Source organism: Hyperolius riggenbachi, chromosome 3, assembly GCF_040937935.1.
Source record: "Hyperolius riggenbachi isolate aHypRig1 chromosome 3, aHypRig1.pri, whole genome shotgun sequence".
In the NCBI taxonomy this organism is placed as follows: domain Eukaryota; kingdom Metazoa; phylum Chordata; class Amphibia; order Anura; family Hyperoliidae; genus Hyperolius; species Hyperolius riggenbachi.
Window position 1 is genome coordinate 136,709,653 of NC_090648.1, and position 23,003 is coordinate 136,732,655.

Consider the following 23,003-nt stretch of genomic DNA (forward strand, 5'->3'; position numbering starts at 1 on the left):
CCATGTGGGCCGGAGTGGACTGCGCAGGCGCAGAACAGGGTGATTGACAGCGCCGCTCGTGCAGGTGCAGTAAAGGCCCTGACGTCATTGCCGGGAACCAGGACGGAGCTGCGGCGAACGGCTGAAGGGAGAGATGCGGAGAGGGACGTGCTGGGAGCTTGGGGCTGGAGGAAGCCCCCGGTAAGTAGCACTTATTTTCTTTAGGATTGCCTGAGGACTCCTTTCATCTCAGCTTCTACTATTGCTGCTTATGGTGGTGCCATTTTTATAGGCGCTCGTCCTGCACCATTTTTATCTGCTTTGTGGGGGCAACACCTTCAGAAAAGTAATATCTTTCTGCAGCATGAGGATGGCTTTGAATATGCCTTAGTTGCTGTTACTTATTTAAACATCAGGAACATGGAGGACATTTTTCAAGACAATACGGAGCTAACTGTGCTATATCATGAAGGCCATCAGCCCAGCTCTCCACGGATCATTGCATGTTATGCAGTGTGTGTCCAAACTCATCCAAAAGGCGTACATGGGGCTGCTAAACAGCCCTCCTGATTATTAGCATCCCTTTGACCATATCTAGTGTGTACTCCTTCTGGAAATGTTTATATTCCAATTTGCTCATGTTTTCTTTCAGACTGAATAAAATATCTTAGTTCCATGATGTTATGAACAGCCCTGGATAATAATGGAAGTCATATTCTTGTGAAAATGATATGTTCATTGATTTAGAAAGAGAAAATGCTTTCGTAATTTGATATTGCTTTTTGTCTTGTTTCTGAACACTTTGCTTTCTTGTTGGGAAGGAATATCATTACTCAGATCAATATGTCATTTTCCGGTCTTAACCTGACTTTTTCTATCTCTTATTTCAAAGAACAACTCTGGGCAAATATTTAACACTCTTTCTTCAGTCATATGTTCATTCAAAAGAAGCAGGCTATTTCTCCATTAGTCTAGTAATTATGTGAAATCCGTGCTTATTCTGTGGGCTGCTATATAGTAAGTTAAGGGGTAGCCCCACTTACCAAAAGGAATGTATAGAACATTTTACCAAGGCACAAACTAGTTTTGAAGCTGAATGTTGTTTAATATTATAGTTCCATTTCAGTCCGCAGCTGTTATGGCTTCCCAATGTTAGCAGAAAATGAAGGGTAAACTGGCTGGGAACCATGGCAACTATGTACGGTGGTCTGCTATTCAGGATGGGTAATCTGTCTGCTTAGGTTATTAGTTACATTCTTATTCCTAAGTCTGAACATAGCAGGAAATAAAATTCACCACAGTCCTCCCATCCCCTGCAGTGACTCTACTTCTATGGCAATGATTATCACCACACAAGGCAGAAAAATACTGGTTTGTGAAAGCTAGAGATACATATTTTTCATTTGGAACAATCATTCCTTATCATTCCTTGCCTCATGTAAGGCATGGAGAGAGAAGAGGAAGTACTTATCAGGGTTTATGTTGGCTGCATGCAAGAGATTGCTAATAGGTGTGATCCTTTTCACCTTCATCATGTAGCCATCTCACATGTGGACAAGCGGACTTCCCTTAGCCATCCATCAGAAGAAAAATGAGAGGACAGAACACCTTGGGGCATATTCATGTGCCACAGGTAAAATTTCTGTGCGCTGCCTGTTCTTTCCAGTCTTACCAGTACTTACACAAGTGACATAACACATATAGCGCAAATAGCGCAACCCGAGTCATTTACACAAACTATGTGTTGCTACTGTAACATGTAAAAGGCTATTTGTGCAATGGGCATTATAGTAGTAACACACAGTATATGTACGTACTGGTAAAAATCCTGTGCACTACTTACACATGGCAATTTTTTTGTTAATTGTTATTGCTCCAAGTTAAGCTCCTATCAGAGATTTGTTCATAGTGTAGTTGCAACATTTCTGCACCACAAGTTGGTACGTTTATTTATAGACCTGTCTACAGAGATCTCTTCTGCCAGTGGCACATCTGCATGTCTGACCACTATCTCAGCTCTACGGACACATTTGCAAAAAGGGGAAAGGTCAGGAATAGGATGGTTGTCACCACTGTGGAGATATCCCCTTGTACACACGAGCTGGTAAAATGTGGGGCAGTGGCTATTTTATGAGGACAATCATGAATTTTATTGCCAAAGTTTAAAGGGTTTACTTATATCAATGTTTTACTTGTTCTTAAACATACTGTATTGGACTAATAACTCCCCAACTCAAGACATTCTAAAACTAATTAGATGATTATGAGCCTTGCAAGGGTCCAATCCATGGCCTAAGCTGAGAAATAAATGGCTAGGCTTGTAGAAGTGGTGCTTATGAACAGTGGTGTAATTACAATTCAGGAGGCCCCCAGTGAAACTTCAAACCCTTTCCATTGCCTGTCCTTGGTGCCCTTCACTGCCTCAGGCCCATCTCACAAGGGTCATAAATCAAGTATGGTCATCATGATCTTCACACCCATAACACGTGTATCCACAAAAACACCTGATCTGAAGCTTAGTCCTCTGTATTGGAGCAAGGGAATGTTAGTAGTTGGGGCCCCCACAGCTCTGCCCCCATCTGCAATCGTAGGAGCTGCCCCCCTCTAGTTATGCCCCTGCTTATATAGGTGTTCAGCGCAAGACTTAGGCTAGGCTCACACTGTAAGCCAGAATTGGACAATACCCCTCAATCAACAGCAACAGGTATGTCAACTGATCCTATGTTAATTATAATGTCCATTCACACATGTCTATGGTAACAGAACGCATAGTCCTATCCTGCACTAATTTTCCAGATATTGCAAGGAACACGGATATATCATAGATAGCAATGCTATGGAAACCAACTAATGTGGATGGACACAGCAGATCATACATCAGATCCACTTTTAGAGCCCATGTTCGGTCCCGCAGTGAGTGCGAACCTATCCCTAGCGATGCATTTCCATAGCCCACATTAGGGGCATAACTAAAAATCATGGGGTCCACCTGCAAAACTTTGATGAGGCCCCATAATGTTCACAGCCTTTCCCTTGCCTATCCCTGGTGACCCGCACAGCCTGGGGGCCCTTCTCACAACGGTCATAAAACAAGTGTGGCCATCAGGATTTTCTCACCTCACACCCATAACAAGTGTAGCCACTAAAAGACCTGATCTGAGGAATGGTCCCCTATATCAGAGGGTGGGAAGTAGTAGTTTGGGCCTTCTTACAGCTCTGGGGCCCCCTGCAGTCACCGGGTGTGCTCCCCTCCAGTTACACCCCTGGCCTAGATGTCTGCTTAAAGTTTCAGTTGGTTTTGTACATGAAAATATAAAAGACAAATAAAAATGAAAAGCACACTGTCCTTGCAAAATCTTAACAAACAGCAGGGCAGTTAATTTATCAACCAGAGTTTACATCCCTCTGTAGCAAGATAAGAGAGAGCGGAAACAAAGTTACCTGTCCACTGCAATGGCCGTCAAGGTGAACACGGAAACATATACTGTTACTGGCTGTATCAGGAACACAAAGTAGCACATAAACTTCCCAAATACCCAGCCCTGGGAATTGAAAGCATAAGCCAGGGTGAAGGGCACACAGGTGGCGCACATAAGCATGTCAGAAAAGGCCAGGTTCCCAATGAAGAAGTTGGTGACATTGTGCATCTTCTTGGTCCTCCAGATAACATAGAGGAGCAGGTAGTTCCCGAATATGCCAATCAGTACCACCAGAGTGTAGCATGGTATAATGAGAAGCTTGTAAGACTGTATCAGCTGGACACCAGTGAACTCTGAGCTGGAGTTGGACGTGTTGAGTTTGACTCTGTAAATGGTTAGATTGGCTGATCCATAGGATCTGCTAGCAGAGCTCTCCATTTTGTCAGCCAGCCTTCAAAATCTCTTTGTATGCCAGTCAGATATCATGATGTTGAGCCCAAACAGAGCGTGCCTGAGGCAATTTTGCAGAGACGAGGCTTGCTTGGATATAAAGCAAACTACTTGCTATGTTGGATGAAAGGCCTTCATGTATTTATATGAACTGTGCAGATGAAACAGCCGGAATGTCTAGATGATCTCACTTGTCAGAGGGTATATTCGCTCTCTTCACTGGACAAGTCCATAAAAGAAAATTACAGAATTGTCTTCATTTCCATTAATAGCTTTAAATCCACTGACAGCCCAGTAACATGTCACATTCTCTTTACTTAACAGGAAGTTCAAAAAGAGCGAGCGCAAGTAGTGATTTATGAATTACAACAAATGCAACAGTTCAGCCATCAAAGCATCTCTTGTGCCGCACTGCATTAGCGGCCACCCCATAACAGCTCGCCAGAGTTTGTGATGCTCCTTATAGATGCTGGTCTGCAGGAGGATTGCCAGTCCTGAAAGAAAAAAAAAACAGAAAATATTCTCTTAAAGAGGAACTTAAACCAAGGATTTAACTACATTCCAATCAGATACCCCCTTTCCCACAAGAAATCTCAACCTTTTCTTGAATAGATCATCAGGGATGTCTGTATGGCTGATATTGTGGTGAAACCCCTCCCATAGTGTGATATCATGACCATGGTCCTGACAGTTTGCTGTCTGTGTACTTCGTTGCATTGTGGGAAATAACATATTTTTCCAACTGCCAAGTAATTAATATCTCCCTCTGTGCATAGAACTCTCAGTAACGAACATTCCATACAGATCAACTTGCAGAACTAAAGATGTCATACATTTCAGAATGTAAATCAGGGAGAGGAAAGATTTTACAATAGGCAAACACCGACTAAATAATCTATAAATGAATTATTTACTGCATAGATCAAATACAAACATTGAATATATATGTACTGGAAAAATAAAAAAGGAGGACGGGAAGAAAATGGGAGCCCAATCTCGTGTGTTATCTCACGTGTGTAATGGTCGGTATAAAAGATGATTGGATATACTCACAAAGGTGGGTTGCACCTGAGGCAACCAATCCAAATCGCATGTGGGGAAGTACCGTCCCCACTCGGCCTTGTGATATCGCTCTTGTGGTCGCAGCTCCTTACAATAGTCCACCACCTGCCAAGGTGGTGGTATCCCCTGAACCCAGGGGAGGATAACCCAAAGTAAGATGATAGGAGGCGCCCTAGGGGGTACTTATATGGCAATAGATCAAACTATATATGTATACTTTAACAGTAGAAAACGAGCAGTCTATGCCAATTCACTGTAGGATAATATGGAATGATCCTATCTTAATAAGTAGTTACTCTCGGTAAATAGCACAAAATTCTTTAATGGGGCACTTTAAATGACAACGCGTTTCACGGTACACACTGCTTCATCAGGTCGTGTATTGTGCCTATGTGTTGAGTATCCCAGAGTCGGGCGCCCGACTCTGGGATACTCAACACATAGGCACAATATATAGTTTGATCTATTGGCATATAAGTACCCCCTAGGGCGCCTCCTATCGTCTTACTTTAAACATTGAATATAGTTCAATTCAAGCTACTCTTTCGGCATGGGAGAGATTTGGCAATATATCTCAACACACACCCCTTGAAAAATTAAAACCTCTCTCCTTTGAATGGCTCTCATATCTGACCTCAGATCTAGTGTTATCTCGGTGGAAACAGCTTGGAATAAAATATATTGATCAGTGATACCATATTGATACTATTAAATCATTTCCCCAGCTCCACTTAACATACAAATTATCAAATATTATCAAATATAGAGAACTATACATACCTAAGAATCCGCCACTTGTTGTGTACAAATACTGGAATAAGAAGGCTGCTTCACAATCAGATTTATCAAACAAAAAGGGACTAAAACCACCTCTACATTCTATCATATACTAAACCATACAAAGTGGAGCAAACCTAAACACTTAACAGACTGGGAAAACGATATGAATGTACATGTTTCTGAATCTCAGTGGCTAGACGTTTTTAAGAGGTCACAAAAACTAACTAGATGTGTCACCCACTGGGAACTTTATCAAAAAATCTTACTCTCTCGGCGAAGAGGGTGATTGAGAGACCTCTGCCTCCACTTGACCACCTGTACAGCACAAGACTGAGAGCCAGGGCACTGAGGATTGCAAGCGACCTCTCTCACCCAGGCCACTGTTTTTTCACCCCACTTCCACTGGGTCGGAGGCTTCGAGCCATCCCCACCAAGACCACCAGACACAAGAACTCGTTCTTCCCGATGGCCGTTAGCCTCCTGAACTCCCTTAATATTCTACCACCCTCTATCAGCGCCCTACCACCTGCATAGGAGCGGTAGATTTCAGTAGTGTGTGTTTTCGTAAGATGAATACTGAGCTATATGTATATCTAATGTTGACTGTAGATATGTGTATGTCTATATTTGAGTATGAGGTATTACTGTCATTCTAACGTTTCTTTCCTGCATTTCTTTCTATGTACTGCTCCATTGTGCCAAACCCAATTCCGGGCTTGACCCAGTCATGCTTGGTGAAATAAAATGATTCTGATTCTGATTATGTACCTGTAAAAATAGCTAAATTCTATCAGTCTGCCTCCAGTGAATGTTGGAGAGAATGTAGGAATAGGAGAACTACGCAACATATATGGTGGGACTGCCCATATATATGCCCCTTTTGGCATAGCATATCGACTACAATACACAGAGCCACGGGACATAAGTTCAACCTAACACCGTAACTGTCACTTTTCAGTATTGATCTATCTTTTGTTCCACTTTTTGCCCAAAATCTAACTGCACAGCTGTGCTTAGCTGCTAAAATAGCTATATCCAGGCACTGGAAAGATAAAATATCACCCTCTATTGCAAAAGTCATACAAATAATGAATATAAATTGTGAATATGAAAATCAATTTGCTCTTTCACAGGGGAAACACAATACATTTCTTAAAAAATGGGAAGGATGGATAAGGTATGCCCAAAAGTTCAGTAGGGACGGTTAGCCAGATCAGTAGGGATAGATAGAATGTTTACCCTACAGCCCTGAACATAGGAACAGGAACTTGTTGTTATAAAATTATATTATGAGAAATGTTGCACTATGGAAATGAACATTCTAATTATGCTTGTTTACTTTTTCTTTTTTTTCTTTTCTTTTTGTTAGTTAACCTATTTTGGTTCCTGGATGTAGAAACTCTGTCCAGGAACCATGCGCGCTACCGCGCGCTCCCACAGCCGATCGCGCGCGTGCACGCGCGCTCCCGACCCGCGGTTCGTTAGCCAGGCAATCAGTGAATCGGGCTATGGAACCCGATCACTGTTTCCTCTCCCCCGCTGAAAAAGCGACAGCTTCTCTCGGAAGCTTCACTTTTTCTGGCTGTAACGTACCCCATGCGTCGCTCTAAGCGTGTGTCACGCTTAGAGTGACGTCATGTAAACAAACTCATGGCCGCCATCTTGTGACTAAAAAGTAATACTACAACTAAAAGTAAAAAAAAATGAAAATCAACACACATTTACAATATAAACATATTGTTTACCTCCCACCCTTCCAAAACTACCCAAATGAAATGTTTAATATAAAAAAAACAAAAAAAAAACATTACAATAAAAAAAAAACATGTAAATATTTACCTAAGGGTCTAAACTTTTTAAATATCAATGTAAAGATGAAATATTTCTATATTTTTATTATTTTAAACTTGTAAATAGTGATAGATGCAAAACGGAAAAATGCACCTTTATTTCCAAATAAAATATTGTCGCCATACATTGTGATAGGGACATAATTTTAATGGTGTAATAACCGGGACATATGGGCAAATACAATACGTGAGTTTTAATTATGGAGGCATGTATTATTTTAAAACTATAATGGCTGAAAACTGAGAAATAATCAATTTTTTCCGTTTTTTTCCTATTCTTCCTGTTAAAATGCATTTACAGTAAAGTGGCTCTTAGCAAAATGTACCCCCCCAAAGAAAGCCTAATTGGTGGTGGAAAAAACAAGATATAGATCAGTTCATTGTGATAAGTAGTGATAAAGTTATAGGCTAATGAATGGGAGGTGAACATTTCTCAAGTGAAAACGACGGAACGGGTTAAGTTCAAACATTAATAATCTGATGTGATAATTTTCACTAACTGCAGTCAACTTTCAACTATTAAGCACAACTACTAAGCTGTTTATTTTACAAAACGGCATGGAACTGGTTGTAATGCATTTACAGTGGCTTGCAAAAGTATTCGGCCCCCTTGAAGTTTTCCATATTTTGTCATATTACTGCCACAAACATGAATTCATTTTATTGGAATTCCACGTGAAAGACCAATACAAAGTGGTGTACACGAGAGAAGTGGAACGAAAATCATACATGATTCCAAACATTTTTTACAAATAAATAACTGCAAAGTGGGGTGTGCGTAATTATTCAGCCCCCTTTGGTCTGAGTGCAGTCAGTTGCCCATAGACAATGCCTGATGAGTGCTAATGAGTAAATAGAGTGCACCTGTGTGTAATCTAATGTCAGTACAAATACAGCTGCTCTGTGACAGCCTCTGAGGTTGTCTAAGAGAATATTGGGAGTAACAACACCATGAAGTCCAAAGAACACACCAGACAGGTCAGGGATAAAGTTATTGAGAAATTTAAAGCAGGCTTAGGCTACAAAAAGATTTCCAAAGCCTTGAACATCCCACGGAGCACTGTTCAAGTGATCATTCAGAAATGGAAGGAGTATGGCACAACTGTAAACCTACCAAGACAAGGCCGTCCACCTAAACTCACAGGCCAAACAAGGAGAGCGCTGATCAGAAATGCAGTCAAGAGGCCCATGGTGACTCTGGACGAGCTGCAGAGATCTACAGCTCAGGTGGGGGAATCTCTCCATAGGATAACTATTAGTCGTGCACTGCACAAACTTGGCCTTTATGGAAGAGTGGCAAGAAGAAAGCCATTGTTAACAGAAAAGCATAAGAAGTCCCGTTTGCATTTTGCCACAAGCCATGTGGGGGACACAGAAAACATGTGGAAGAAGGTGCTCTGGTCAGATGAGACCAAAATGGAACTTTTTGGCCAAAATGCATAAAGCTATGTGTGCCGGAAAACGAACACTGCACATCACTCTGAACACACCATCTCCACTGTCAAATATGGTGGTGGCAGCATCATGCTCTGGGGGTACCTCTCTTCAGCAGGGACAGGGAAGCTGGTCAGAGTTGATGGGAAGATGGATGGAGCCAAATACAGGGCAAACTTGGAAGAAAACCTCTTGGAGTCTGCAAAAGACTTGAGACTGGGGAGGAGGTTCACCTTCCAGCAGAACAACAACCCTAAACATAAAGCCAGGGCAAAACAAAACATATCCATGTGTTAGAATGGCCCAATCAAAGTCCAGATCTAAATCCAATCAAAAATCTGTGGCAAGATCTGAAAACTGCTGTTCACAAACGCTGTCCTTCTAATCTGACTGAGCTGGAGCTGTTTTGCAAAGAAGAATGGACAAGGATTTCAGTCTCTAGGGGCTTGATTCACAAAGCGGTGCTAACTGTTAGCACGCCTGTGAAAACCCCCTTAGCACGTCTAAACAAGCTTTTCGCGCATAAAAGTTTACGCGCGCAAAACTTTATGCGCGTAAAACTTTACGCGCGTACTGCACAGAGCGCAGGGCGCTCCGCGCGAAGTGCCCATTAAAGCCTATGGGACTTAGCGTGCGTGAAACTTTGCGCGCGTAACACTTTGCGCGCGCAAAGTTAGCGCGCGATCTGATTGAGAAATCCGGTGCTAACCTACTTAGCACCCTGGTTAGCGCGTCTAAAGACTTTAGACGTGCTAAGTAGGTTAGCACCGCTTTGTGAATCAAGCCCTAGATGTGCAAAGCTGGTAGAGACATACCCTAAAAGACTGGCAGCTGTAATTGCAGCAAAAGGTGGTTCTACAAAGTATTGACTCAGAGGGCTGAATAATTACGCATACCCCACTTTGCAGTTATTTATTTGTAAAAAAAAATTGGAATGATGTATGATTTTGTTCCACTTCTCAGGTGTACACCACTTTGTATCGGTCTTTCACGTGGAATTCCAATAAAATTGATTCATATTTGTGGCAGTAATGTGACAAAATGTGGAAAACTTGAAGGGGGCCGAATACTTTTGCAAGCCACTGTATATGACCAAATGTTGTAATATGTGTATGGTTACTGTGCCAATAAAATATTGCTCCAAACAAAAAAAATGTGTAAATGCTTGCAAATCTGGAACATCATTGGTATGTTTAGGTCTATCTGTTAAAGCACACGCTGTCTCCTGTAAAACCTTGGATGGGCTGCTGGTGCAGAAAGAGATGAGTAAGGCTGGATTCACACCGTACCAGATGAAAAACTGATCCTGTAAAAATGTATCCATTTTCCGTTTAAAGGGATCACTTTCTTACATTGTGCATCAGATTTTCAGCCGGTTTCCTGATCCGTTCTGTTTACTACCTGCTTGGCTCCTGTCGCTATGTACTTCGCCACTGCTACCGCCATCCAATTGGGTCCTCGGCCGCCGCTGCTGCTGTCCATTTGGGTTCCTGCACAGAACAAATGCCGGCGAGCCAATCCCTGAGCCCCAACAGATGTATCACAGGCTCCTACTGGTTTAAAATTGGAAATCGTCCCTCCAGAGTAATGATTTTCATTGGTCCACTTCTCAGTGAACCAATGAGAATCCTCCCTAGGGATTGACAATTCTTATTGGTCTATTGCAAACTAAAGAGAGCTTGAGATGCTTCTGCTGGGGCTCTGGAATCAGTATACTGGCGTTTTTTCCTTGCAAGGACTCAAACAGATGTCAGCAGGATAGTTCTTGCAAAAAGCATAGGACTAGCATCTTAGTGAGAACAGACAGTGTATGTTCTCATAGGCTAGCATTGATTCCGTTGGCCCCTGTTGCCTTCCCCTTCATCCGGGCATTCCGGAAAAATCATGGCCGACCTAGTCTTGTGTTTTGCTCATTTGAATGGACCAAACTGATCCGTTATGAATGGACTGATGTGAAAGGATCCTATTGCATAACCTAGGATCCGTTCGCATCCATTCTAAACCATTCTGTTGTGCTCTGCAAAGTGAAATAATTTTACTGTCAGTGTGAAAGGAGCCTAAGACACAATGGCCTCAATTCACTAAGCTTATCTCCTGTCTTTAATAACGTTTCTAGAGTGGTCACCATGGTGATGAGGCATGTCTTATTCAGGAAACATTTTACCTCAGGCAAACCTAAAGTTAACTCTTCTGTCTTTAAGTTAACTCTTCAATCCTTAAAATAACTCCAGAGTTAAAGACAGGCTGTTAATTAACTGCGTGTGAAAATAACTACATAGGAGGTAAATTAACTACAGAGGAGGTAACTTAACTACAGAGGAGGTAACTTTAGGAATGAAGAGATAAAATAACTCTCTCACTGTGTGGGGGTAAGTTTTCTCTTGCCTTATTATCTCCAGCATGATTTTAGTGAATTGAGGCCAATGGCCTCAAGCCCTCAATTCATTAAGCTTTACCAAACACTTTATCAAACACTTGATAATTTACCTGATGAGTAAAATCTAATTTTGAATTCATTAACGCGTTATAGATTTATTGAACATTTTATGGATAAAACATTTGATAAATCTATAACACCTTAGTGAATTCAAAATTAGATTTTACTTATGAGGTAAATTATCAAACGATCGATAAAGTGTTCGATAAAGCTTAGTGAATTGAGGCCAATGTGAAGAGAAAGATCTAAGTTGTGCACGTAGGAAGAGAGAGACCCGTTGCCGCAGGAAGTGAGAAACAGAGGCTAAAGTGGCACAGAGATAAACAGTGTAAAGACAAAGTAGTAGAGAGGGGTGTATTCCATAACTTGCTGTAACCAGAATAACATGTGTAAAGTAAAGTAAAGAGGTGCTCAGATACCCCGAATCACGTATGTAAGTGATCACGAATTTAACTCTGCCCACTCCTTTGATCAGCTGTAATCTGTGCAAGTTGGCTAACCCACTTTTGTGGCCTTTGAACCCGGATATTTAATGGCCACGCATGCACAGTTTGATTTATATACTGCTACTTGGGCCAACGCTGTTCTTGGGAGTGCAGCCGCAGCGTCCTTCAAGCCCTGACTGTGCAGACACATGAGAGAGATCCACTACCTGATCAAACAATCATACATACATGTCGATGCACATATTCATCTGTTTAGCAGTTTCTGCGTAAACACAGAAACTGGTTATATGGGATCGACCTAAGACGTTTAAGATTAATGGTTTCTTGAACTGTAATACTGAACGAGTGGTATATGTTATTGAATGTCCCTGTCATATGTTATATGTGGGGGAAACAAAAAGGTATTTAGATAGAACCCGAGGTGGGTTCTAACAATCCTATCAGCCTACAGAGGCTGCGTCTGCATATACTGCCCAGCCCCTGTTGCTATACTGATCCCCCCTAAGCCCCCCTGCGCTCTGCTATGCCCCCATAAATCATCTGCCGAGCTGTGGACACACAGCGTGTCGCAGCCGGCTGTTTATCTTTGCATTTGTCAGTCTCGCTGCTCCCCCGCCTCCTCCATATCTCCAGTCCCCGTCTGCGTCTCTTCCCTCCAATCAGTGGCAACCAACAACCTGGAGATATATGGACTTTAACCCTATTAGAAGGGAGGCAGCTGCTGTATGTGTGCATGTATGTACGATTGTTTGATCAGGAAGTGGATGCTTGACTACAGGGACGAATTGAGTCTGGATGACCGCCATCTCTGTAAGCAAGTCTAGCCATTTGAGTAGTGGGAAATTGATGGTCTCTATGTGTTTTTCAGTATATCTTTCTGCGCAGAAAATATTTTTAATATTTGTACTGTTGTAGGCTCATAGATGAAGGAGTTTGGAGAATTTGTTTGTGTAATAAATGTATTATTCTTTGATCACGTAACGAGATGTGCATAGACCATTGTGTTTTGCGTGTTTTAGAATAGATCATCACGGTTGCACTAAGTGAGTGATCTCAAGAATGGTACATTGATTGTGAAAAGGTACCACATAAATATATGGTGACCAGATGATAGCTAAAATTCTTTGTTAACATAAGAGAGATCCACTGAACTGTGCATGCGTGGCCATTACACCGGTTCAAAGGCAATGTATCCAAAGTTGGTTGGCCAACTTCGGCACAAATTACAGCTGATCAAAAGAGTGCGGGGGGAAACAGAAGACAAATTCTGCACAGAAGATAAATGACCACTTAAAGCAGACACATATGTCCTCTTATTTTACTATTGTTGCCTAGGAAATCTTCAAAGTGAATACATCCCAGAGAGAGAAATTAAATTGATGAAGAGACATGGACAGCCAGAACCTAGAGTGGTGTGGTGCCGAGAGACCAAAGTGAAAGTGTGCTGGGCTTTGAAATAACTTGTGAGTTACAACATGTACAGTGGTCATCACAGTCTTCACACAACACACACGATGTGAACCCAGCCTCTTCCAGCAGTACAATCAATGAACATACAGTGGCTTGCAAAAGTATTCTGCCCCCTTGAAGTTTTCCACATTTTGTCACATTACTGCCACAAACATGAATCAATTTCCTTGGAATTCCACGTGAAAAACCAATACAAAGTGGTGTACACGTGAGAAGTGGAACGAAAATTATACATGATTCCAAACATTTTTTACAAATAACTGCAAAGTGGGGTGTGCGTAATTATTCAGCCCTCTGTGTCAATACTTTGTAGAACCACCTTTTGCTGCAATTACAGCTGCCAGTCTTTTAGGGTATGTCTCTACCAGCTTTGCACATCTAGAGACTGAAATCCTTGCCCATTCTTCTTTGCAAAACAGCTCCAGCTCAGTCAGATTAGATGGACAGCGTTTGTGAACAGCAGTTTTCAGATCTTGCCACAGATTCTCGATTGGATTTAGATCTGGACTTTGACTGGGCCATTCTAACACATGGATATGTTTTTGTTTTAAACCATTCCATTGTTGCCCTGGCTTTATGTTTAGGGTTGTTGTCCTGCTGGAAGGTTAACCTCCGCCCCAGTCTCAAGTCTTTTGCAGACTCCAAGAGGTTTTCTTCCAAGATTGCCCTGTATTTGGCTCCATCCATCTTCCTATCAACTTTGACCAGCTTCCCTGTCCCTGCTGAAAAGAAGCACCCCCAGAGCATGATGCTGCCACCACCATATTTGACAGTCGGGATGGTGTGTTCTGAGTGATGTGCAGTGTTAGTTTTCTGCCACACATAGCGTTTTGCATTTTGGCCAAAAAGTTCCATTTTGGTCTTATCCGACCAGAGCACCTTCTTCCACATGTTTGCTGTGTCCCCCACATGGCTTGTGGCAAACTGCAAATGGGACTTCTTATGCTTTTCTGTTAACAATGGCTTTCTTCTTGTCACTCTTCCATAAGAGCCAACTTTGTGCAGTGCATGACTAATAGTTGTCCTATGGACAGATTCCCCCACCTGAGCTGTAGATCTCTGCAGCTCATCCAGAGTCACCATGGGCCTCTTGAATGCATTTTTGATTAGCGCTCTCCTTGTTCGGCCTGTGAGTTTAGGTGGATGGCCTTGTCTTGGTAGGTTTACAGTTGTGCCATACTCCTTCCATTTCTGAATGATCGTTTGAACAGTGCTCCGTGGGATGTTCAAGGCTTTGGAAATCTTTTTGTAACCTGCTTTAAATTTCTCAATAACTTTATCCCTGACCTGTCTGGTGTGTTCTTTGGACTTCATGGTGTTGTTGCTTCCAAGATTCTCTTAGACAACCTCTGAGGCCGTCACAGAGCAGCTGTATTCGTACTGACATTACACACAGGTGCACTCTATTTAGTCATTAGCACTCATCTGGCAATGTCTATGGACAACTGACTGCACTCAGACCAAAGGGGGCCGAATAATTACGCACACTCCACTTTGCAGTTATTGATTTGTAAAAAATGTTTGGAATCATGTATCATTTTCGTTCCACTTCTCACATGTACATCACTTTGTATTGGTCTTTCACATGGAATTCCAATAAAATTAATTCATGTTTGTGGCAGTAATGTAACAAAATGTGGAAAACTTCAAGGGGGCCGAATACTTTTGCAAGCCACTGTAATTCTGCACATTTTTACCTAGCTAATCTGATCCTACAGCAGAACATAGATTGAGATCATAACAATCATATTTTGCCCCTTCTTGCTGGCTCTAAATAATACACATAAAATACTCACACATGTAATGCCAAATTTACCTAATTAAAATAATCTATAGTTTAGCATATTCTATAGTCTATATATATAAAATTGTGTGTGTGTGTATGTATGTGCCGCGATCACTCAAAAACGCCTAGACCAATTTTAGTGAAACTTGGTATTCAGATCCCTTATTACCTGGGATGATATGTGCAGGGGGCTGGTGGAAGCCCCAGGTGAGTAAAACTCATTTTTGTATAGCCTTAAGTGACCCTTTAAGCAATTAAGAGCAATTAAAATGTCAGAAGCTGATTTACACAACTCATTTAAACTGGATCGAGTATTTGCTGACATGCTGTTTAATGTGGAATAGCTGGCTGCAAACTTCAATAAAAACATGATGCATTGGTCGACATAGAGCTAAAGGTGCGTACACACATGCGACTATGGTCGTTTGAAACGATCGTTCCCCGATCGTTTCAAACGACGATCGTTTAAAAAAAAGCAGCCAACGACCATTAAGTCTAACGACGGACGAGCTAGATCGTTAAAAACTAACGATCTAGCTTGGCAGATTTTTTCCAACGACGATCGTTTGCAAAAGTAGTTAATCGTTGGAAACGGTCGTTCGTACTAGGCTTGACATGCGCATTTCGCTATTTCTCCATGGAACTTTTCATTTTGATGTGCAAGCGCAATAGTTGCTTTACTTGATGTAACGTTCGTTCTAACGATCAGATCGTTACATACTTTTAAAAGCTAACTTTACTTAGATCGTTCTTTCCTCAATTAAAAGATCGTTCGTCGTTCACAACAAACGATCGTTGTCGCATGTGTGTACGTAGCTTTAGTAAAGATAAGAAAAAGTTTAGAGTTTAACAGGGTTGGTCTTGATCTATTACACAACAGCAGCAGTTGAGCATGGAGCTCATTTGTCAGTAGACGGCGGTGAGAGAGGCAGGGGACTGAAATCTACGTCCTGGAAGAGATAGGAGGCAGCAAGCAGGGCATAGATTTCAATTTCCTGCATCCGCAAGTGTTGATGAAGGGATAGTTAATTAGTATCCATGTCTCTGTTTGATTAGTAGCCCAGTTTTATTAAGTATGTGAGGACATTTTTTTTCCATTCACTTAAGGGGCCTATACACTGGTTGATTTCAGCCATCGATCGATCGGAAATTGATTCTATCAAATATATCGATCGATTTGCGGCAGATTTTGATCAATTTGATCTATCTGACAGGATGGAAAATCTAGGTCGATCTGCTGCTGGCAGCAGAACGATGGCCCATAGAGTTGAATTAGATCTAATGGTCCAATAATGCATTTAGATCGATTTCCAATACATTTAATTCTAAAATCTATTGGAAATCTGTTCCTAGTGTGTGGCACAGATCAGATAGATTCCTGTCAGATTCGACTTGACAGGCATCTGACAGAAATCTATCTGGTGGTCGAATCTGCTGCAAATCTATACTTGTATGGCCACCTTTAGGCAGGGGGGACACTTGTCTTTCAGTTTTCTGTGCACGTTTTTCTGCCTTAATTTACTGCTCACCAAATGAGTTTGTTTGCAGAAAAATTTTCACAGCAGCTAATGTAATTGATAGAAAAAACTGACAAAATGTGCAGAATTATCCTTCAGTAGGTCACTTTTTTTTACTGCGCGCAAAAAAATGCATTAATTCTGAACTAGCTCATTGATTAACCTCCTTGCCGGTTATCCCGAGCTCAGCCCGGGGTAACCTGCGCAGGAGGATTTCTCAGGCCCCGCTGGGCCGATTTGCATAATTTTTTTCTCCTACATGCACTTTGCTAGCTGCGTGTGGTACGCGATTGCCGCCGCTACCCGCCGATTCGCTCCTACCCGCCACGCCGAGCTGCGCCCCCCCCAGACCCCTGTGCAGCCTGGCCAATCAGTGCCAGGCAGTGCTTAGGGGTGGATCGGGATTCCCTCTGACGTCGGTGACGTCATCAGGCCCGTTGCCATGGTGACCGGGGAAGCCCTGCAGGAAATCCCGTTCTGAACGGGATTTCCTGCTTACTCTGATCGCCGGAGGCGATCGGAGTGGGTGGGGGGATGCCGCCGCTCAGCGGCTATTATGTAGTGAGCCCTGGGCTCGCTACATGATTTGAAAAAAACTAAAATTTAAAAAAAAGTGCTGCGCTGCCTCCTTGCTGGCGGGAATTGGACCGGCAAGGAGGTTAATAAGAGTTCTCAGTATTTTCTGTGCAGAAAATGTTCATGTAAACAGTCAAGTGTGTCATCTGCCTTATAGTTACATTCTATAGACCATATTCACAAAAGCACGTTCATCACAATGACAAGGTAGCTTGAGTCGTGTTACCTAGTACTGCAGGTCACGCTAATTGTGCAAAGCACCCTACCTTGTCACTGTAACAGTAACATCGCCATTCAGTCCCTGCGCGGCATGGCATCTTTCCTGCGCTTTTGTGACTATGGGCCTAGGAAACATACAGTATATTCCTATGTTAGCTATTGTTCTCTTTATCTCCATAATAGCTTCAGGAAATGTTAGTGTTACAATGAAGAATAGCGTGATGCAAACCCACTTACTATAGCATTAGCATTAGCAGCTGGAAACACACATCTACAGTAGGATAGATATGGGCAGAAACTCTGCCTCTGCAGCAGTGACAGCCATACTATCCCAGGAAAAAAACACATATATACGGTAAGTAGATAACTGCTTGTTCTACTTAAAGCGGAATATAACCCTGCATTTCAACTTTGCTCTAAAACATTATTTACAGTATATTATATGCAACCAGCATTTTTTTTTTTTTTACTAGACCAGCATTGGAAGGGTTACACAGGGCTTTAAAGTCCCTAGAGATTTCTGCAACCGAATCCGAACTTGAGTTAGATACTTTTTGTTTACAAATATGTGTTTATTATGACTCATCTCTCTCACTGAGAAGGAGCTTGGAGGACAGCCAAAGAGATGTATCTATTGATAAACAGTTACACACTAACTAAATAGAATGTAACCATCTGAATGTCTGCACGGAACTTAAAACCTCTGTGTTTAACCCTTCCAATGCTGGTCTAGTAAAAAAAAAATGCTTTTTGCATATAATATGCTGTAAATAAGGTTTTAGAGCAAAGTTGAAATGCAGGGTTATATTCCGCTTTAAATAACATGCAATATGTATTGTACTGGTAACATTTTGATTTCAGTGAATTTTATATAGTAAATAAAGAGAATTCTGTTCCTGGCATTTGCCATCTTGATTCCCTCCGACTGAAGCCATCCCTGATGTAATTTCCTCCCTTACTTTTTTTTCTCCTAGAAACTGCACTGTCATAGCTAACTTGCCTTCTAAACACATGTCAGCTAATCGCTGAGGAGCAGGAATGAATTTTAGTAAAAAAAAACAAAAACATGCTACTTGATCCAAGGGGCTAGCCGGATCAAGTTGCCTCAATTTCCGCCGCTCCTGTGGCCAGCAATCATTTACTTTTGTTTTCCGTGACCCCTAGGGTCACCATGCTGCAAGCTCTGCTTTGTGTTTCTCATCACAGAGTAGGGAGGCAGGGGACAGGCAAAGCTGCCCAATGACAGCTGGGGAAGAGACGTTAGGAACGCCTTCAGTGGGTGTTTTGCAGGAGTGCCTCTCCTGCAAGGGACACCCCTTCTCATTGAGATTGTCGACAAGCTGCATGTCAGCGATTTCAGGGGGTGACAGCGTGGCGGGAGGGGGGAGAGTGGCACCTGGGGACACAGAAGCATGTCATGGACCAGGGAACATGCCTCTGTGACCCATCTGCCCCCTCCTCGTGCCACCTCGGGTACATTTTAATGTTAAATTGATGGAAATGTTTGCATCTTTGAGTTGGGCCCAGGCCCAGATTTACATCACAGGAGCCTTTCGACACAGATGTCCTGGCACTAGACTGCATCCTCCATGCAGCTATAAAGCCCCGCCGAACCGCACCGCAAGTGTGCTGGCTGTCCCAGCTGTCACTTCTCCCTTACTCATCATAGGTAGCTACAGATGCCCCTTAGTATTAGGTAGTCAGAGGTGCATAAGTGTAATAAAGGTGCTTGGAAAAAAAAGGTGCCAGATATTGCCGCTACCCGCTAGTAGAATATTAGTAAATTATCAATATTCTGGCTTCTCCCTAAATTGGCCCTAGACTACAATACATGCACTACATGATACATACATAGACATATGACTATGGTAGGGACTGGATTGTGAGCCCCACTGAGGGACAGTTAGTGACAAGAAAATATACTCTGTACAGCGCTGAGTAATATGTCGGCGCTATATAAATACTTAAATAAATAAATATTCTACTACTATCACCGACATTTCACTATGAACTAACCTACCCCTACTCTCACACATGACCTTCCCTCTACCTATCCCTTAACCCTCCCTCTACCGATGCCTAACCCTCTTTGAAATTGTATATATGGAAGGAGGAAGGTTCTTGGGGATGGGATGGAGCCACCTTTTCATCATCAGGTGCTTTATGCAGGGTAAATCCAGCCCTGGTTGGACCAATTAAAGTAGCTGATGATTTTGATTGGCCCAAATCCAGGCTGCATAAATTGGAATAAAACGTACATCAACTTGAAATTCTGAACTTCTCAGGTGGTTACCCAGCTTGTATTCCATCATCATTTCCATTTATCCTGAAAAACAGCTAAATGCCCTGCGACCGGCTCCTGATAAAGTAATTATGCCGAAGAGAATCACATTGAATAAAGCACAATATTCAGTATGATAATGGCTGGTCATTTGTATTTGATTTACATGTTTCCTGGGGAATGACTGTTTCCTTATAACACCTTTCCGGGAAGTGACAGTGCTCCGGATAAAAGTGATAGTACCTGTGCCTTGTGCTGATATGTTAATGGTTTGTGTTCGTAGCATTTTCTGCATATGTAAAAGTGACTTATGCTGCCATGAAATGCTTTAGGACATATGATACTGTTTCATTTAATTTCGAATGATGTTCAGTAAATATTTCGGCCAAGGTCATTTCCTCTGAGTCACCTGAAATGGCTTGAATTATGTGATTCTAATTTTGTATTGCAGTGACTGTAATACCTGAGGCATACTTTACCATCTTCACGGATATTTCAGGTCTCCATCCTCAGCTTTGAATTACATTTATCTGACATCCCCTACTCGTTGTTCTTTATGGAAAATATTAAAGTTTACCTGAGACACAAACATAAACATTTTTTTTGAGTCTTCTTCCAGCATCCTGTACTCCATCTGCTATTTTGACGCCATCCCAGTCTCCTCTGTTGCGCCTCTGTAAGCCCTGCAAAGTTCATGATTGACTGAGCTGGAGTGGTCTCGGCCATGTGCACCACCCATTTGCGCTACCAAGGCTGGGAGCATTCTGCACATGCATAGTTTGCTTGGATTGCAGAGAATGCTTCTGGCTATGAGTGCGTGCGGCCAGGACTGCTCATGCGCAGTGGCCCACAACCCAGCTGGATTACAAGCCTAACAGCAACACAATGGAGGGGATTGAAAGGGCATAAAGGGAGCAGAAGGACTACAGGGGGCTGGAGTAAGCCCCAGATAAGTAAAAGTCCCCCCTTTCGTCTTCCTTTAAAATTACTTTTAGCAAGGGACAAGTAATTCATGAATGAGCCTCTCACCACAATTAAGGAAAGTAGAAAAAAACTTTATTAATTTAGCTTGGCAAAAGACAACATCTCTGAGACAGCACATGTACAAACATGTAAAAAATTGCCAGGGAATGAGGAGGTCAACCTCAATGCACTATACATGCAGCACATAAGCCACTCGCGGCCTATATCCACACTATACACTAGGACCAGTCATTGAAAAAAAAAATCAACCAACTGCTGCATGTCTGCTTGGCAATCAGGGTCCCAGAAATGTTTTTAAATTATACAGACAGTAGGCTAAAGCCTTGTACACGCGGTAAATGGTTCTTGTCCAAAGCTGCCAGTCAGGCTGTCTCTACCGAGAATGTACCATATGTTTGGCTGCCTTGACCAGTGTTGGACTGGGAGGTGGAAAAACTGAGGAAATCCACCTGCTGGCCAAGCAGCAGTAACCCTGTGTTATCACTCCCAATAGAAACCTGTAGCAAGTCTTTACTGTGAGCAGCACCACCTAATTACTGCTGCTTGGCCAGCAAGTGGATTTCCTTAGCTTTTCCAGCTCCTTGTCTGACACTGGCCCTGACTTTCTATGCTGCATCACCAGAGAGCTGGATCATCTTCGTCGAGTGCATGCTGAGGGCATTGTTCTCCTCTGTGCCCTTCAGCTCCACAGTGCGCCATGTATGATCTCTCCTCCTGCTCTATAGCAATAGTATGCCCATAGGCTAGTGGCGTGTCTCTAGCATTTAGTCCTAAACTGCCTCCCAAGGGATTGAGCACTGATCCCTACAGAGAACAGTACTCGTGTTTATATACACCCCGTAAAGAGGAACTGCAGTGAAAATAATGTAATAAGAAAAGCGCTTAATTTTTACAATAATTATATATAAATGATTTATCCAGTGTTTGCCCAAATCTTTCCTCTCCCTGATTTACATTCTGACATTTATCACATGGCAACATTTTTCTGCTGGCAGGTGATGACTGTGGAAAGAGATGATGCATTTTTGGTAATTGGAACCATCTGTTATTTCCCACAATGCAACAAGGCTCCCACAGTGTAATGTCAGCACCCTGGTGCTGACATCACACTGTGGCAGGGGATTCACCACAATATCAGCCATAAAGAGCCCCCTGATGATCCGTTTGAGAAAAGGAAAAGATTTCTGATGGGAAAGGGGATATCAGCTACTGATTGGGATAAAGTTCAATCCTTGGCTATGGTTTCACTTTAACCACTTGCGAACGGCAGTGATTGAAATCTAAGCCCTGTTTTGGGGCTGTTATTTGTGCAAGGGTGTAGATTTCATTAGCTGCCCTCCACACGCTCCCGCCACAATCGTATGCACCTGAATGGGGATATTCAGTCATACTTACCTGGGGCTTCCTCCAGCCCCCTTTAGGCTTTGTGCTCACTCACCATCTTCCCAGAATGCTGCGATTCACCACTGGCCGGCCCAGTTTCTCTCTCTAGTCATACCCAGTTGTACTGTACTGCGTATGCGCGACATGGCCACACATGCCCCCATCACGCACACTGTGACAGGAGCACAGAGGCACGTGGCCGTGCCATGCATGAGTGGTACAGCAAGACTGGGGACAGCTAGAGAAAGAGAGACCGGGCCAGCCAGCAGTGAATCGCAGTGTCCAGGGAAGACAGCGAGGGAGCACACAGCCTATAGGGGGCTGGAGGAAGCCACAGGTAAGTGTAAATGCTTTTACATCGTTTGCCTTGGGTACACTTTAACCACTTGCCGACCGCACGCTTATACCGTGCGTCGGCAAAGTGGCAGCTGCAGGACCAGCGACGCAGTTCTGCGTCGCCGGCTGCAGGCTAATTAATCAGGAAGCAGCCGCTAATCAGGAAGTCAATTCACGGCGGGGGGCTCCGGGGGCTCCGTGAATAGCCTGCGGGCCGCCGATCGCGGCTCGCAGGCTAAATGTAAACACAAGCGGAAATAATCCGCTTTGTTTACATTGCACGGCGCTGCTGCGCAGCAGCGCCGTAAGGCAGATCGGCGATCCCCGGCCAATCAGCGGCCGGGGATCGCCGCCATGTGACAGGGGACAGCCTGTCACTGGCTGCACAGGACGGATAGCGTCCTGTGCAGCCCCGATCACCGGGGATGAGCAGGTAGGAGAGGGAGGGGGGAATTTCGGCGTGGAGGGGGGCTTTGAGGTGCCCCCCCCCGCAACAAGCCTGCCCACCAGAGCGATCAGACCCCCCCTGCACACCATCCTCATAGGGGGGAAAAAAGGGGGGCGATCTGATCGCTCTGCATGAAACATGATCTG

The 23,003-nt window shown here is 43.1% G+C and overlaps 1 protein-coding gene across 3 annotated transcripts in view; it reads right to left on the reverse strand.

The window, feature by feature from the left end:
- LOC137561162 (prolactin-releasing peptide receptor-like) overlaps positions 1-23,003 on the reverse strand; it is a 238,357-nt gene that overhangs the window by 102,548 nt on the left and 112,806 nt on the right. For 2 of the 3 annotated variants that reach the window (XM_068272415.1, XM_068272417.1), the window contains exon 2: positions 3,421-4,342. In XM_068272415.1, the coding sequence (XP_068128516.1) occupies positions 3,421-3,836 (416 nt within the window). In that variant the 5' untranslated portion in view covers positions 3,837-4,342. Of the gene's footprint in view, positions 1-3,420; positions 4,343-17,472; positions 17,539-23,003 lie in introns of those variants that run through there. The other variant, XM_068272416.1, reaches the window with a different exon arrangement.